The sequence below is a fragment of the Neoarius graeffei genome, chromosome 4 (assembly GCF_027579695.1).
Source record: "Neoarius graeffei isolate fNeoGra1 chromosome 4, fNeoGra1.pri, whole genome shotgun sequence".
Lineage (NCBI taxonomy): Eukaryota > Metazoa > Chordata > Actinopteri > Siluriformes > Ariidae > Neoarius > Neoarius graeffei.
In genome coordinates, this window is record NC_083572.1 from 62,082,713 (window position 1) to 62,102,141 (window position 19,429).

The following is a 19,429-nucleotide window of genomic DNA, read 5'->3' on the forward strand; positions in this document are numbered from 1 at the left end:
GTTGATGGGTTTTGCATAGAAAAAAAATGATCACAGCTTTTTTTGTGCAGTGCACTCTTGTGCTTCCTAGACACACAGCTTCTCCATATGATAATTGGGAGATCTCTTAAAGGGTCTGAATTTTGTAACCAAATGCCAATCACTGAAATAGTAATAACGATACCTGACATTTCAAAATTAAACATAGTGGTGCCAGTTGGACTTGCATCATTCTCAGTAGTTGGTCAGTCCCCTTGTCCACAAGTTTTAGACAACGAATATAGCTTGTAATTATAATCTTTTTGATTGTGAAATATTGTAAATATATTCAAAGTGTAAATTTATGTTTTATTATTTGCATTTGTTTCAGATTTTTTTGTTTATTTATAAGTCTAGCTAGCTACCTGTAATTCCTATGCCTTCTTCAGTGAAAAATTAGCTAGTTAGATTGCTGAATAGATATTTTCAGAACACCATGGCAGACATGACTAATTTTTTAGACCTGATTTTGGAAAAGTCTTTTGATGCTCTTACTTATGAGAAGGATTAAACTGGAGAATAGACCAACAGATAAAATAGAACGAACACACACACACTGTATAATGCAGTATCAGACATCCATGCCCCCCCCCCCCCCCCCCAAAAAAAAAAAAAGAAAAAAGAAAAAAACAGAACAGCAGTCCTAACTATTTTTAACTGGAGCTAGAAAAATGGATTAACCAAAAATGTGAATCGTGTTTACTTGCCCCAATGAGGAGGATTAGCAAATTCAGAATTAAAATGGATCAAAGAAGGCTTAACATGCTGTTGCAGTTGGCCAGTGAATCAGAGCTTGTTACAGAACAGGACTTTGGTGATTTGGTAGATGTGTTTGTGAGATGCAAGAAATAAGCTTGTCCTTTATGGTAAAAACACACCAAGGCTACTGAAGTACTTGACCATTACTTGATTAACTTGACCATTGCAGAATATTCCACTTTTTTTAATCTAAAAAAGTACTGGATGTCTTTCGAAGTATGCCTCAGGTCATTGTCCATATGTGCTGTGAAGCACCATTGAAGTATGCGGCTGAATCTGAGCAGATAATATCGCTCTATACGAAATATACCAAATATAAAGATCATTGGTACCCCTCAGCCCTCCCTTACGGACATCTATCACTCCCATCTCACCCGCAGAGCCATCAGCATCGCTGGTGACACCTCCCACCCTTCACACTCACTCTCCAGCCTCCTGCCCTCAGGGAAAAGGTACCAGAGCCTCCGGGCCCGGCTCCACAAGATTACTGAATAGCTTCATCCACCAGGCTGTCAGGATGCTGAACTCTGTCCACTACCTACCCCCTACTCCTGGTCTGTAACACATTCATTCACACAAGAAACTCTATCTCAACCGTTTGCACATCACACTACAATCATTTGCATTACTGTTGTATCTGCTGCTATTGCTCATTTGCACTACTGCTCATATACACCTCATAAGCTACTCTTCTAAGCACCTTCTCCATGACAGATATTGCACTGTATTTGCACTACTGCTATTTTGTACATTGTTTGATTTGAGTGTATTTTTACCTATATCATCTATATTTTATAAATAAATAATTATTTTTTTCTTAATATAAATATTTTTTATCTGTTCTTACAAGTAAGGTGAGAGAGAAACGGCATTTCGATTCTCCTATATGTCCTGGATATATAGTGAATTGACAATAAAAAATCTTTGAATCTTTGAATAAAAAGTGCTATAATTCCTATGCTGTTTACCCAATTTGCAGGTAGATACCTTCAAAGCTAAAAGTCTGCAATTTGAGCTAATATCCATCCACCCATCCATTATCCATAACCGCTTATCCTGTATTGGGTCGCAGGCAAGCTGGAGCCTATCCCAGCTGACTATGGGCGAGAGGCAGGGTACACCCTGGACAAGTCGCCAGATCATCGCAGGACTGACACATAGAAACACACAACCATTCACACTCATACTCACACCTACGGTCAATTTAGAGCCACCAATTAGCCTAACCTGCATGTCTTTGGACTGTGGGGGAAACCGGAGCACCCGGAGGAAACCCATGGGGAGAACATGCAAACTCCACACAGAAAGGCCCCCGTTGGCCACTGGGCTTGAACCCAGAACCTTCTTGCTGTGAGGCAACAGTGCTAACCACTACACCACCATGCCACCCCCTGAGCTAATATTCATTTTGTAATTTCAACTCGTATATACTGCTGCTGGCTGTCCATCACTTTTATCTGATGAGGAGGCTGTCCAGCTTAAACTCCATCAGCCTCTGGGGGGAAGGAAGGACAGAGCCTGCGTGAACAATTGTTGTTAATGGGTTGCACAGTCCTCGCTCACACCACTGCACTCTCCGATGGGGGTCTCTGTGGCAAGCAAGGGATCAAGATGATGAGGGGGAACGGGGCTGAGGGAGAGGGAGGAGCATACTCCTGAGGACACTCTGTCTTAGCCAGTATGGTATGAGCCAATGTTAGGAGCCCTGAGGCCTTGCAACCCAACATATGCAAATTAAAATGCATACATTACACATCCATTATGAGCATCTGAGTAGCCTCAGTTCTGTGCAGAAGGCAATCTCATACATGTCAACCCCTTTGGGCGTCCACCTGTAGTATCAGAGGAAGAAATCCATGAAATCAACATAAAATCCTTATAGCCTTCGAATCGCACCAAACTTTTATTTTGATGTACATTTGTACAATACACATTTACTGCTATCCTATTGTTCATAGGGTAGGCTGCTCCCACTCCAAAGGAAAATACTTTTTACAGACTCAGGGAAAACACTCAAACTCCACTGTCTGTGCACTGTCAGTCAAAGCGTAGGCTGCTCCCATTTCAATGGGATACTTTTCACAGAGACCATTTTTGTCCACAGTCAACTTTTCATATAGCCAGAGAAAGCACTCAAACTTCACCATTTTTGTCCACAGTCAGCCATGTTTACATATGATCTTGATTATAATCACTGGCAGCCTTCTTTGCCGGCTATAACTGCCTTTCTGTGGGGGTGATGTCACAACAGAAGTCTGTGTTCAGTTTGCATTGCAAACACCATTAAATGTCTCCTTCCATTCAGGAAGATACCGCCCGCCGTATCTCATTTTCTTTCTCGGTGTTCCCATTCTTTCACTCAGCAGACGCTATTCAAAATCTCTCAGGTGTAAACAATGTCGCTCTGCACATTGTCCATTATCCATAACCGCTTATCCTGTATTGGGTCGCAGGCAAGCTGGAGCCTATCCCAGCTGACTACGGGCGAAAGGCGGGGTACACCCTGGACAAGTCGCCAGGTCATCACAGGGCTGACACATAGACACAGACAACCATTCACACTCACATTCACACCTACGGTCAATTTAGAGTCACCAGTTAACCTAACCTGCATATCTTTGGACTGTGGGGGAAACCGGAGCACCCGGAGGAAACCCACACGGACACGGGGAGAACATGCAAACTCCGCACAGAAAGGCCCTCGCCGGCCACGGGACTCAAACCCGGAGCTTCTTGCTGTGAGGCGACAGCGCTAACCACTACACCACTGTGCCGCCTGGCTAAAACTCATCAAAGGTTACACTTTTGAACTGCGATCAGAGCATTTAAATTAAACAGCCTGCCAGAATGAGGTTCAGTGAATGACCGAAGCTCTGCTTCTTTTTTCACCTTGTCAGATTGGATGTTCAGTAATTAACCCGAGTCTCCTGGAAAGAAAAATAAATATAATTTTTATTTTTTTTTTGTCAGATTACAATAATGAATAAAATACATTGAAATGTTTAATACATGGCTTTATTTAAGTCACATAATACACGAGTTCCAACATTGTTTTGCATGGTGTAACAAAATAATAGAGCGGCGGTTACAATTATCGACACCTTAACGATCTTTTGGCTGTTGCAAAAGTAGAAAAGACTTTCAATACGTAAACTGTGCATGAATAATTACTCAAACTTCCACTGGAAAAAAATGAGTAGATTCCTGACTACTTAGCGTATCAGATCACGTAGCACCGTTCCGCAATTATCGACACTTGTCCATAGTTATTGGTTATTGACACCGTTCCACAATTATTGACATCCAGAGAATTATTTATAAAAAAATAATCAGTATATGGTATTAAGTTAACAAAACAGGTTTTTATTTAAAATTTGTTTTACATAGACATATTTAGTATAAAATACAGTGGTGCTTGAAAGTTTGTGAACCCTTTAGAATTTTCTATATTTCTGCATAAATATGACCTAAAACATCATCAGATTTTCACACAAGTCCTAAAAGTAGATAAAGAGAACCCAGTCAAACAAATGAGACAAAAATATTATACTTGGTCATTTATTTATTGAGGAAAATGAGCCAATATTACATATCTGTGAGTGGCAAAAGTATGTGAACCTCTAGGATTAGCAGTTAATTTGAAGGTGATATTAGAGTCAGGTGTTTTCAGTCAATGGGATGACAATCAGGTGTGAGTGGGCACCCTGTTTTTGTCAAGAAATAAATGACCAAGTATAATATTTTTGTCTCATTTGTTTAACTGGGTTCTCTTTATCTACTTTTAGGACTTGTGTGAAAATCTGATGATGTTTTAGGTCATATTTATGCAGAAATATAGAAAATTCTAAAGGGTTCACAAACTTTCAAGCATCACTGTATCTCATCTCATTATCTCTAGCCGCTTTATCCTGTTCTACAGGATCGCAGGCAAGCTGGAGCCTATCCCAGCTGACTACGGGCGAAAGGCGGGGTACACCCTGGACAAGTCGCCAAGTCATCACAGGGCTGACACATAGACACAGACAACCATTCACACTCACATTCACACCTACGGTCAATTTAGAGTCACCAGTTAACCTAACCTGCATGTCTTTGGATTGTGGGGGAAACCGGAGCACCCGGAGGAAACCCACGTGGACACGGGGAGAACATGCAAACTCCGCACAGAAAGGCCCTCGCCGGCCCCGGGGCTCGAACCCGGACCTTCTTGCTGTGAGGCGACAGCGCTAACCACTACACCACCGTGCCGCCCAGTATAAAATATATTTTATATAAATATATCGATGTTGGTGCTTACATAAATGAGGAAGTAATTCTAATGTTTGTAGACAAATGAACTGATAATGTTTAACCTGTGTCTGAAAATCTTTTTGTTCCACTTTCTACCAACTTTCCAAGTATTTTTGTAGATCGCATTTTGTTAATCATTTGTTGTTGTTTGTGTTAATTTCTAGTTTTGTAGTTTACCAATAAATGTCAACAGGCAACTGACATTGTAACCACATGAAAATTCAAGTCACTAAAACACAGTGTACAATAATTACAGTGTGTCTAATTACTGTAATTACACCCTATAACTGAATGCACCTAAAGAACATTAAACAGCTATTCCTAATGCAGAATCGTCGATATTGAATAAATTTCTTTAAATTGATATTGACCGATCTCTTCGCATCATTTGAATTTTAAGGCTAATGGAACATAATTAATGACAAAGAGACAAAAAATAATTTATTCAAAGATGGGCGATTTATTGTGAAGGAATCACAGTTGCTTAGGTATTACAGCTTGACAAATGATAAAACAGCCAGCAGGAATGGTAAGACATGTTATAGCGAAAAACAATGGTAGTTAGCAGTCAATGTTAATGTCAATTCAAATGCAGATTTATATTCACAATCGGTTGTTCACCTCAAGATCATTTGAAGCATGGTGTATCGAAATAAACTTCGGGTGTTGGTGTTTAGGACCTTGGCTCCAATGTTGAAATGTGTTTGCATTAAAACATCATTGGTGGTAATTTAGCTGCCACCTAAAACCCTTTTCAACCCATTTTTACAAATATGGTACCTTAGGTGAAAGTCATAGTACTTATAATAATTATAGTAATAATACATTATAAATTCATCATGAATGGTAAGTTTCTCGGCGTTGATGATGGACTTCTTGGACTACAAGCTGCTTAAATAGGGATCCTCGATATATAACAAGTTTCTAAACTTGGCTCAGAAAAAAAATTAGCCCATAAGCTACAGTTTAGGTGAAAATTAGTGCGCACAAACAATACATTTTGGTTTGCTTATAATCAAAAATCTACCTCTTTGAAAATTTTTAGGTTCATTTTGAACATGGCTTTGCGGAGAGGTAGGGAACCCGGGTTTAGTCAAATGTGCAAGAGTTGAAATGATGGCCTTTATTTTCCAGAAGCTTTGTGAAGGTGTACATTACAGTAGTATATCTCATTTACAGCATTTGGCAGACACCAGAGAGACTTACATTTTATCTCATTTATACAACTGAGCAATTGAGGTTTAAGAGCCTTGTTCATGGGCCCAGCAGTGGCAGCTTGGTGGGATTTGAATCCACAACCTTCAGATCAGTAGTCCAACATCTTGCTGAGCTACGCTGAGCTACCACTGCCCAAAAGTGCCACAATACAATTCTACACCACTGCCTCAATCACAGTATTATTGTTTCATTTCCAAAGGAGATGTGTTTAACCCTGTCATGATCAGGACTAATGAGAAAATTGTGCTTCCTTTCTTTTCTTGGTGAGCATCTGTTTCTAAATAAAGCTGCTGCGAAGTCACCGAAATGCACATGTTTAAATAGACATATTCTTTGGGGACATTTAGAAGAGCTTAGGGAGACAGACTAATTTGCTAAGTTTTTAATTACAGGTTGATGAGTTTATGCCTAAAGATAAAGTGCTTACATCTGTACATCCTTAATCATCAAGATTTCATCTCATATCACCAGTGCCCCATTCCTGTGTTTTCCTTACGGTAGGTCATGTATAAAAGACCCTGTTGATTCACCGAGCACTAATCTCTCTCTCTCTCTCTTTGTATCACTGCTCGCTCCCAAATAGACTTCCAGAGTAAATATATCACAGCGGCTTTGTGTGTTCTGAAGTCTTTCACAGTAAACCTGTGAGAAATGGTGAGTGAGAAGAGTGCCACTTAATGATGATGTCATCCCAGGGTTGATAAGAAGAGGCAAGAGTTGAGATGATTCCTCTGAAAAGTCGGAGGAAGAGGAGCAATGCATACGTCTTTCCCTTCAGCTCAAATGAGAATGGATTTTTTTTTTGGTATTGCACCCCTTCCTCAGCCAGCGCAAATTAGCGCCGTGTCCTGATTTGCTCACCAGAGAGGAAGTGATCTGCCTTGTCATGTCTCTGACTCAGCCCCAGCCAGTGGGATGACAAATACTGTTATGTCATCACCTGATCCCAGTCTGTCATTTGGTAGCCTCCAACCCCGCTCTTTCATCACGCCACGTGACCTCATTAGGAGATCCTGAGCAGCCAAAGTATACCTTTCACAAAGAGAAAATATACAAAGTAAGAATATTTATTTAACAGTTATTCCACGAAATCGAGGCGTACATGAACTGATAGCCGCTATAAGCCATGTACGACAACATTGAGTGAAATAACTATTTTATTCTATCCACATTCACTGGATTTTCAGAAACGGGGCATTTTTATTTTTTGCAAATGTGATCAATAAAAACTTTACACAAAACGTCCGACAAAATCTTTTCTGCTTAGAATGAAAACAAACCGGTGAAATGACAGTAACAATTTGTGAAAAAAGTATAATAATAATTCTTGGAAAAAAAGATATGTTCTTACCATCAAATACTTTTATTCCATATTTTGTTGCTTTTTTGTATTTTTATTTTTATTTTTTTTGGGGGGGGTTCTTCTTCTTTAGGGGTTTTTTGGCAGTTGGAAAACCAATTTAAAGGTGCATTACCGCCACCGAATGGTCTGGAGTGTGGAACAGGAGGTATTGGGAAAAATAAAACAAAACAAACCTATATTCTTTTAGCTATTTCTGTTTCTTTTAAATACTTGATAATTTTTGGGGTTTTTGTTTTCGAGTAGAGTTTTTATTTCATCCTTGGTGAGTTCAGCAACATGCTGCACCATTTTGCTTTTCTCTACTCACGGTAGTTTTATGAACTGATAGCCTAGTAGTAGAGTAGCCAATCAGAATGCACGATTGCTCATATCCAGTGAGTGTAGATAGAATAAATACACATATACCATTGACACTGACATCTACTGATGCAATACACCTACACAGCTGTGCGTTTAGTCTTAAAGAAAGAGAGGTTTGTTTTTATGCCTCTGTTATGTTTTTTATGGTGTTATGTTTTTTGGGTTGACTGTCTGTCCGAGATTATTGTTAGCAAGATATCTCAAGAACAAGTGGTTGTATGTTTGCAGTATTTATATGAAATTATCACTGTAATCACCAAATGAACGGATTAGATTTTGGTATTGATCCAAACAGGGTCAACTTCACAGCAGGGTCAAATGTTTGAAATAGTTTTTCGTCAATAGCTTCTTTCCTTTTTGTCAGAGATGTTACTTACACTTTCATGTTCAGAAACTCAAATTTTATTTCAATGTGTAATACTTAAACGATCTAAAATTTTGCCATCAGTAGGGTGACCAGATTTCCCTAGTCTGAAACCGGGACACTTTTGCGCGCGACCATGCTCGTGCACGCACACCTTTTTTTTACGTAAACGTGACACTCAGAAAGGTGCTCTTATCATTTTGTTGAAGCTCACATTTATCAACATCTCACATGAAATAAAACAAACAGGCATTTTGTTATCTAGTAGCATAGTGGTATACAGATCAGTTAAATTATGGTCAGACAACAGATTTTGTAATGGCTGAGAATAGGCCAGGCTATGTCCATAGGCCAAATTTAAACTGATTTATTTCACCTGTTTGTGAGAACACCAAGAAGAATGCATATGCACATGTAGGCTATATCTCTAAAATTGTATGCACTATAGCATGAACTTAAAAAGTAGATATGTGACCTCAACATAGCCTAGGTCAGAATCAACCTTACTAACCATTCCCCACAACTGAATGAATAAAGCAAGAAGATGTGTAAAAAAGTGAACACTTTAATGGAAGGTGCAACAAGCTGTTCAACACAGCAACATGGCCAAACTGTCAGAATGGTATGTTAAACAGAAACAAAAAAGAGACAAGTGATTTGAGAATATACACTCAAACAAAACAGCAATAAAGGAGGAGAGGGGCGACAGCCCAAGGAAAGCCCCCACAGGAGCGCACATCATTTGCAACATAGGCTACCCAACTCAGTACAAGAACAAAGCACAGGAACAAAGCTAAGGCGACTGTCAATCCACCCACCCTAAACAAAATGCATTAGCCTACGTATATTTACAAGAAGAGTGAATCTAATGTGATCCTGTATATCGGCATTACCACCGTGGGCTACGGAGAAGGAACACTTACAGTGTGTGCAGTAGGCTTCGTGCACATTGTTCTGCACCTCTCGGAGGAAGGGGTAGGTGCCCTGTAAATCTTTGGAAAAGGTGCATTTTCTTTTCGGCATAATTGCTGCGGCATTACTGCTGCTAGCTGCTAGACAAAGAACATTCGTGCCAGTTAATGTTTATTTTATTGTTGCATGGCAACCCGTTCTGTTGTCTGGAATAATGTGGCTAAATAAACACCCATGCCACAGGGCCAGGGGGCAGTAACCAGGAAAGTTTGCGATTCCTGTCAATTCATCAAAATAGTAAATGCAGACATTTCTCCGCTAATGATTCCCATGCTGCTCAGTCGCAAATGTCGCGAGTGGCGAAAACCGGGACATATCCGTGTCCCGACAGACTTTTGTCGGGACTCGGGACACACAACCCCAAATCGGGACTGTCCCGGTAAAACCGGGTCGTCTGGTCACCCTAGCCATCAGCCAATCTGTGTGTCTGTCCGTGCATCTGTCTGAGATTCTCATTAGCACAATACCACAAGAATGAGTAGGTGAATGCATGTATGATTTATATGGAATTGTCATTGTAAACATTTAGAATTGATCCAAACAGGGACAAGGTCACAGCAAGGTCAAATGTCTGAAATATTTTCTTCAATAGCTTCTTTCATGTTTCCAGTTCACTGTATGGACAAATGTACGTGCACACCCCTCTTAATGATTGAGTTCAGGTGTTTCAGCCAGACCCACTGCTAACAGGTGCTTAAAAACAGGCACACAGTCATGCAATCTCCGTAGACAAACACTGGCAGTTGAATGGGTCATATTGAAGCAGTCAGTGATTTTAACATGGCACTGTCATAGGATGCCAGAATTCAGTTTGTGAAATTTCTGCCCTGACAGACCTGCCCCAGTCAACTGTGCTATCGTTAAAGCTAGACGGTCTTTCGATTTTATAAAATCGATGAAATTTAGTTCCCTCTGAAATTTGGTCATTGTGATATACAGTAGGTTTATTTCTGTAATATCGCAAAAAATATCAGGCCATTCTGTGGCTGGGAAGTTATTTAATTTGAGGGAATTCCCTAGAAAATAATGGGCATGAAATCACTCGCTTCACACAGTTAAGCAGACAGAGGAAAGTGCGAATGCACAGGTTTACCTTCTTCTTTTGGGTTTTACAGCAGCTGGCATCCACAGTGTTGCATTACTGCCATCTACAGGTTTACCTTTGACTGTGGACTGACAGTTACATCATTCTGTCGCAAAACAAACAGCTGATCACACCGAGGTGCTCGCTGACCGCCGATATTTATTAGTCTGATCCTGCGTTTCCTTTCCTTCGCAACATAATGTCTTTCTTTCTCGATTTCCGTTACTGTAGTCGGTCTTTCATGTTTCATTCGTGTCCTCCATTTTTCTCTCCTGTTTCAAATTTGTATCCCACAATGCCTTGCGCGAACGGGGAAAGCCCACCACGTGATGCATGATGTAGTATCTTGAATTGGGTCATGGTGAAGCAGGAAAAAATAGCGGAGGATTTAGGGCCACGTGGCCCTAAATTCATTAATTGTTCTATTAAAAAAACTAATAAAATTGGAAGTCTGTGATACGAATTCAGTAGCTTTCGGTCCACTAAACAAAAATAATTGGGTGTCAGGGAAAATTCTTTTTATGACCTACACTTGAAAAATCGGAAAGGCAGTCTACCTTTAAGGCCCGGTCCTACAATACCCATAACTATAACTACAACCCCGATTCCAAAAAAGTTGGGACAAAGTACAAATTGTAAATAAAAACGGAATGCAATAATTTACAAATCTCAAGAACTGATATTGTATTCACAATAGAACATAGACAACATATCAAATGTCGAAAGTGAGACATTTTGAAATTTCATGCCAAATATTGGCTCATTTGAAATTTCATGACAGCAGCACATCCCAAAAAAGTTGGGACAGGGGCAATAAGAGGCTGGAAAAGTTAAAGGTACAAAAAAGGAACAGCTGGAGGACCAAATTGCAACTTATTAGGTCAATTGGCAATAGGTCATTAACATGACTGGGTATAAAAAGAGCATCTTGGAGTGGCAGCGGCTCTCAGAAGTAAAGATTGGAAGAGGATCACCAATCCCCCTAATTCTGTGTCGACAAATAGTGGAGCAACATCAGAAAGGAGTTCGACAGTGTAAAATTGCAAAGAGTTTGAACATATCATCATCTACAGTGCATAATATCATCAAAAGATTCAGAGAATCTGGAAGAATCTCTGTGCGTAAGGGTTAAGGCTGGAAAACCATACTGGGTGCCCGTGATCTTCGGGCCCTTAGACGGCACTGCATCACATACAGGCATGCTTCTGTATTGGAAATCACAAAATGGGCTCAGGAATATTTCCAGAGAACATTATCTTTGAACACAATTCACCTTGCCATCCGCCATTGCCAGCTAAAACTCGATAGTTCAAAGAAGAAGCCGTATCTAAACATGATCCAGAAGCGCAGACATCTTCTCTGGACCAAGGCTCATCTAAAATGGACTGTGGCAAAGTGGAAAACTGTTCTGTGGTCAGACGAATCAAAATTTGAAGTTCTTTATGAAAATCAGGGACGCCGTGTCATTTGGACTAAAGAGGAGAAGGACGACCCAAGTTGTTATCAGCACTCAGTTCAGAAGCCTGCATCTCTGATGGTATGGGGTTGCATTAGTGCATGTGGCATGGGCAGCTTACACATCTGGAAAGACACCATCAATGCTGAAAGGTATATCCAGGTTCTAGAGCAACATATGCTCCCATCCAGACGACGTCTCTTTCAGGGAAGACCTTGCATTTTCCAACATGACAATGCCAAACCACATACTGCATCAATTACAGCATCATGGCTGCGTAGAAGAAGGGTCCAAGTACTGAACTGGCCAGCCTGCAGTCCAGATCTTTCACCCATAGAAAACATTTGGCACATCATAAAACGGAAGATATGACAAAAAAGACCTAAGACAGTTGAGCAACTAGAATCCTACATTAGGCAAGAATGGATTAACATTCCTATCCCTAAACTTGAGCAACTTGTCTCCTCAGTCCCCAGATGTTTATAGACTGTTATAAAGAGAAAAGGGGATGTCTCACAATGGTAAACATGGCCTTGTCCCAACTTTTTTGAGATGTGTTGTTGTCATGAAATTTAAAATCACCTAATTTTTCTCTTTAAATGATACATTTTCTCAGTTTAAACATTTGATATGTCATCTATGTTCTATTCTGAATAAAATATGGAATTTTGAAACTTCCACATCATTGCATTCCGTTTTTATTTACAATTTGTACTTTGTCCCAACTTTTTTGGAATTGGGGTTGTACAACTATAATGATAACTATAAATAAATCGGTCCCCTGCAGTTTATGTGGTTGGTGGTCACACCAGGCCAATAACAATACCTGCAGCCCAGGCCGGGGTTCTGGAGCGATTTTTCCAGACCTGGACCTGATCTGTTATTGTGAAATGGAAGTGCCTAGGAGCAACAACAGCTCAGCTATGAAGTGTCAAACCACATAAACTAACAGAGTTGGGCCACTGAGTGCTGAAGCATGTACTGCATAAAAATCGCTTATCCTTTATTGCATCATTCATTACAGAGTTCCAAACTGCATCTGGAGGCAACATCAGCACAGTGTCAGGAGCTTCATGAAATGGGTTTCCATTACTGAGCAGCTGCACAAAAGCCTAAGATCACTATGCATAATGCCAAGCAACAGCTGGAGTGGTGTAAAGCACACTGCCACTGAACTCTGGAGCAGTGGAGACATGTCCTCTGGAGTGATAAATAGAGGAAATCCGGTGGCCTGCACAGAGTCCTGACAAAGTCCAAATTAACACCTCGAGGATGAAGTGGAACAATGATTGTGAACTAGGCCTTCTTGTCTAACATTAATACCTGACGTCACAAAAGCTCTTCTGACTGAATGGGCACCAAGTCCCACAGACACACTCCAAATGTTTGTAGAAAGCCTTCCCAGAGTAGTGGTGTAGCTGTTATATTCACAAAGGGGTGGGACTCCATATTAATGACCATACTTTTGGAATGGGATGTGCAAAAGTCTTAGGCACATGTAAAGAAATGCTGTAGACCAAAAATGGCTTAAAATGTAATGAAATGAAACGTTTCAATGAAAAAAAAACTACAAACAGCAGTAAGCCATAATAAATGAAGCAAAGTCAATTTTTGGTGTGAGACGACCCTTTGCTGAAAAAAAAAATAGTAGTCTCAGGTACAATGAGTGCAGTTTTTATAAGGAAATGAGCTGTAGGTTTTACTGAGCATCTTGCAGAACCAGCCACAGTTCTTCTGGACGCTTTGACTGTCACACTTGCTTCTTAATTTTGCACCAAAACCCAGCAGCCTTCATTATGTTTTCTTTTTTCATCTGAAAAGTGGGCCCTTATGTAATATGCTGCTCAAAATGTTTTTTTTTTCTGTAACATTTAACTTTGTACTGGAAAATGAACGTTTGGACTCTAAAATGTTTTTGTACTGACTCGATAATGTAAAAGTCATAAAATAGAAATCTACAACAAACTTCGTATGAAAAAAATAGGGTGCCTAAGACTTTTGCACAGTCCTGTAGGTGTGAATGTCAGTTGGTATACAGGTATAGTATACAACCCCGATTCCAAAAAAGTTGGGACAAAGTATAAATTGTAAATAAAAACAGAATGCAATGATGTGGAAGTTTCAAAATTCCATATTTTATTCAGAATAGAACATAGATGACATATCAAATGTTTAAACTGAGAAAATGTATCATTTAAAGAGAATAATTAGGTGATTTTAAATTTCATGACAACAACACATCTCAAAAAAGTTGGGACAAGGCCATGTTTACCACTGTGAGACATCCCCTTTTCTCTTTACAACAGTCTGTAAACATCTGGGGACTGAGGAGACAAGTTGCTCAAGTTTAGGGATAGGAATGTTAACCCATTCTTGTCTAATGTAGGATTCTAGTTGCTCAACTGTCTTAGGTCTTTTTTGTCGTATCTTCCGTTTTATGATGCGCCAAATGTTTTCTATGGGTGAAAGATCTGGACTGCAGGCTGGCCAGTTCAGTACCCGAACCCTTCTTCTATGCAGCCATGATGCTGTAATTGATGCAGTATGTGGATTGGCATTGTCATGTTGGAAAATGCAAGGTCTTCCCTGAAAGAGACGTCGTCTGGATGGGAGCATATGTTGCTCTAGAACCTGGATATACCTTTCAGCATTGATGGTGTCTTTCCAGATGTGTAAGCTGCCCATGCCACACGCACTAATGCAACCCCATACCATCAGAGATGCAGGCTTCTGAACTGAGCGCTGATAACAACTTGGGTCGTCCTTCTCCTCTTTAGTCCGAATGACACGGCATCCCTGATTTCCATAAAGAACTTCAAATTTTGATTCGTCTGACCACAGAACAGTTTTCCACTTTGCCACAGTCCATTTTAAATGAGCCTTGGCCCAGAGAAGACGTCTGCGTTTCTGGATCATGTTTAGATACGGCTTCTTCTTTGAACTATAGAGTTTTAGCTGGCAACGGTGGATGGCACGGTGAATTGTGTTCACAGATAATGTTCTCTGGAAATATTCCTGAGCCCATTTTGTGATTTCCAATACAGAAGCATGCCTGTATGTGATGCAGTGCCGTCTAAAGGCCCGAAGATCACGGGCACCCAGTATGGTTTTCCGGCCTTGACCCTTACGCACAGAGATTCTTCCAGATTCTCTGAATCTTTTGATGATATTATGCACTGTAGATGATGATATGTTCAAACTCTTTGCAATTTTACACTGTCGAACTCCTTTCTGATATTGCTCCACTATTTGTCAGCGCAGAATTAGGGGGATTGGTGATCCTCTTCCCATCTTTACTTCTGAGAGCCGCTGCCACTCCAAGATGCTCTTTTTATACCCAGTCATGTTAATGACCTATTGCCAATTGACCTAATGAGTTGCAGTTTGGTCCTCCAGCTGTTCCTTTTTTGTACCTTTAACTTTTCCAGCCTCTTATTGCCCCTGTCCCAACTTTTTTGAGATGTGTTGCTGTCGTGAAATTTCAAATGAGCCAATATTTGGCATGAAATTTCAAAATGTCTCACTTTCGACATTTGATATGTTGTCTATGTTCTCTTGTGAATACAATATCAGTTTTTGAGATTTGTAAATTATTGCATTCCATTTTTATTTACAATTTGTACTTTGTCCAAACTTTTTTGGAATCGGGGTTGTATATTTTAAGGGTATTCCTAGCATACAAATTAGTAACAATACTGAATAGACTTGTTGATGATGGAGGCAATACTGTCAATTACATTGACTTTGAATTGTTTGCATGTTATTTAAAGTTTAATATTTAAATAATATTGGCTGGCTTTTTTTCATGGTATATCAGATATATTCCATTCAGTTAGCATGATATTGAACTTGTCTTCAATATATATCTGATATACCATGAAAAAAGTGCCATTATTATTATTATTATTATTATTATTATTATTATAGATACACATTCAATGGAACAATTATAGATTTGTTTACAAATTGTCACAGTCACTCACTAGCGCAGAAATTTTATGTATAATATGTGTCTTACGGCATTTTCAATTCACTGCAACAGTTTACTGTAGGTGCCGCCGGTGAACAAAGAAATGCTTCTGTGCATGCGCAGCAGAAAACTTTCTTGCTGAATATTCGCATCACCTCCGACATGACATCATGTTGTCTTGACAACCATGAAATATCGTAAACCATATTCAATGCTCATTCTCTATTGGGTAGAGTGACATAATACATGTAGGATAAGCGATATGCTAACAATACTGCAAGCTATCAAACCAAATGAATGAAACCCGCTAGAAGGGAATACCAGTAGAAGGCATGTTTTTATTCCATGGAAAAAGCGTCCTGTATGTATAATATTTCATGTTAATGTACAGGGTCTTGCAAAAGTATTCATCCTCCTTTGTGTTTGTCCTGTTTTGTCACATTACAAGATGGAATTAAAATGGATTTTTGGGGGGTTAGCATCATTTGATTTACACAACATGCCTACTATTTTAAAGGTGAAAATTGTTGTTTTATTGTGACACAAACAATAATTAAGATGGAGAAAAGAGAAATAAAGAGTGTGCATAGGTATTCACACCCCCGAAGTCAATATTTTGTAGAGCCACCTTTTGCTACAATTACAGCTGCAAGTCTCTTGGGGTATGTCTCTATTAGTTTAGCACATCTAGCCACTGGGATTTTTGCCCATTCCTCAAGGCAAAACTGCTCCAACTCCTTCGAGTTAGATGGGTTGTGTTGGTGTACAGCAATCTTCAAGTTATGTCACAGATTCTCAATTGGATTGAGGTCTGGGCTTTGATTAGGCTATTTCAAGACATTTAAATGTTTCCCTTTAAACCACTCCAGTGTAGCTTTAGCAGTATGTTTAGGGTCATTGTCCTGCTGGAATGGGAACCTTCGTCCCAGTCTCAAACCTCTGGCTGACTCAAACAGGTTTTCCTTCCGAATTGCCTTGTATTTAGTGCCATCTTTCCTTCAGCCCTGACTAGCTTTTCTGTCCCTGCAGATGAAAAATATCCCCACAGCATGATGTTGCCACCACCATGCTTCACTGTAGGAATGGTGTTCTCAGGGTGTTGGGTTTGCGCCACACATGGCATTTCCCATGATGTCCAAAAACTTCAATTTTAGTCTCATTTGACCAGAGAATCTTCTTCCATGTGTTTGGGGAGTCTGCCACATGCTGTTGGGCAAACTCCAAACGTGTTTTCTAAAGCAACAACTTTTTTTCTGGCCACTCTTCCATAAAGCCCCACTCTGTGGAGTGTATGGCTGAAAGTGGTCCTATGGACAGATACTCCCATCTCCGCTGTGGATCTTTGCAGCTCCTTCAGTGTTATCTTTGATGTCTTTGTTACATCTCTGATTAATGCCCTCTTTGCCCGGTCTGTGAGTTTTAGTGGGCGGCCTTCTCTTGTCAGGTTTGTAGTGGTGCCATATTCTTTCCATTTTGCTATAATGGATTTAATGGTGCTCCGTGGGATATTCAAAGTTTGGGATATTTTTTTATAACCTAACCCTGATCTATACTTCTCCACAACTTTGTCTCTGACCTGTTTGGAGGCTCCTTGGTTTTCATGTTGCTTGCTTAGTAGTGTTGCAGAGTCAGGGTCCTTCCAGAACAGGTTAATTTATACAGACATCATGTGACAGATCATGTGACACTCTGATTGCACACAGGTGGATCTTAATCAACTAATTATGTGAGTTATGAAGTGAATTGGTTGGACCAGCTCTTATTTAGGGGTTTCATATGAAAGGGGGTGAATAATTATGCACACTCCAGATTTTTGTTTTTTTTTTCATCTTAATTATTGTTTGTGTCACAATAAAACAACAATTTTCACCTTTAAAGTGGTAGGCATGTTGTGTAAATCAAATGGTGCTAACCCTCCAAAAATCCATTTTAATTCCATCTTGTAATGCGACAAAACAGGACAAACACCAAGAGGGATGAATACTTTTGCAAGACACTGTACTTACTTAATTGTGCATATCCAGCAATAAGCCAAGCCCACACCACTTACAACAGACAGAGCAATCCTATATCAATGCCAGATTGTACTCAAACTCCTAGAACACTACTTTGCCATCATGTCTCTTTTTCTCCCTCTCTGACATAATAAACACGTCTCTTACATTTTCATTCTACATTTCCTCAATGTTGTGATTATACAACAGGCTGTGCTACTGCATATCATTTAAAAGTTTGAAAAGTGTATTACTTTCCTAAAGGAGTGTAACATTTTCTCATCTCATTTCATTATCTCTAGCCGCTTTATCCTGTTCTACAGGGTCGCAGGCAAGCTGGAGCCTATCCCAGCTGACTACGGGCGAAAGGCGGGGTACACCCTGGACAAGTCGCCAGGTCGTCACAGGGCTGACACATAGACACAGATAACCATTCACACTCGCATTCACACCTACGGTCAATTTAGAGTCACCAGTTAACCTAACCTGCATGTCTTTGGACTGTGGGGGAAACCGGAGCACCCGGAGGAAACCCACGCGGACATGGGGAGAACATGCAAACTCCACACAGAAAGGCCCTCGCCGGCCACTGGGCTCGAACCCGGACCTTCTTGCTGTGAGGCGACAGCGCTAACCACTACACCACCGTGCCACCCGTGTAACATTTTGTAAAGGTTTATTTCTTGCATGGCTCCATGTTACCTGCTCAGTGATGTGGTCAATTAATTCATAAGGCAGTTTTATCTAGACACTTATTTTTTTCTGTTCCCAGTGAATAAATATTTAATGAAGGCAGGTTTATAGGAAAAATAGTTAGATATTTACCTGCTTATACAACCCCGATTCCAAAAAAGTTGGGACAAAGTACAAATTGTAAATAAAAATCGAATGCAATGATATGGAAGTTTCAAAATTCCATATTTTATTCAGAATAGAACATAGATGACATATCAAATGTTTAAACTGAGAAAATGTATCATTTAAAGAGAAAAATTAGGTGATTTTAAATTTCATGACAACAACACATCTCAAAAAAGTTGGGACAAGGCCATGTTTACCACTGTGAGCCATCCCCTTTTCTCTTTACAACAGTCTGTAAACATTTGGGGACTGAGGAGACAAGTTGCTCAAGTTTAGGGATAGGAATGTTAACCCATTCTTGTCTAATGTAGGATTCTAGTTGCTCAACTGTCTTAGGTCTTTTTTGTCGTATCTTCCGTTTTATGATGTGCCAAATGTTTTCTGTGGGTGAAAGATCTGGACTGTAGGCTGGTCAGTTTAGTACCCGGACCCTTCTTCTACGCAGCCATGATGCTGTAATTGATGCAGTATGTGGTTTGGCATTGTCATGTTGGAAAATGCAAGGTCTTCCCTGAAAGAGACGTCGTCTGGATGGGAGCATATGTTGCTCTAGAACCTGAATATACCTTTCAGCATTGACGGTGTCTTTCCAGATGTGTAAGCTGCCCATGCCACACACACTAATGGAACCCCATACCATCAGAGATGCAGGCTTCTGAACTGAGCGCTGATAACAACTTGGGTCGTCCTTCTCTTCTTTAGTCCGAATGACACGGCGCA

At 40.1% G+C, this 19,429-nt stretch overlaps 1 protein-coding gene across 1 annotated transcript in view; it reads right to left on the reverse strand.

Moving 5' to 3' along the window:
* Nucleotides 1-5,504: 5,504 nt before the first annotated feature.
* Nucleotides 5,505-19,429, reverse strand: part of ppm1j (protein phosphatase, Mg2+/Mn2+ dependent, 1J) — a 60,965-nt gene continuing 47,040 nt past the window's right edge. The window contains exon 10 of the mRNA XM_060919460.1: nucleotides 5,505-7,317. Within this exon, the coding sequence (XP_060775443.1) occupies nucleotides 7,170-7,317 (148 nt within the window). The 3' untranslated portion in view covers nucleotides 5,505-7,169. The remainder of the gene's footprint in view (nucleotides 7,318-19,429) is intronic.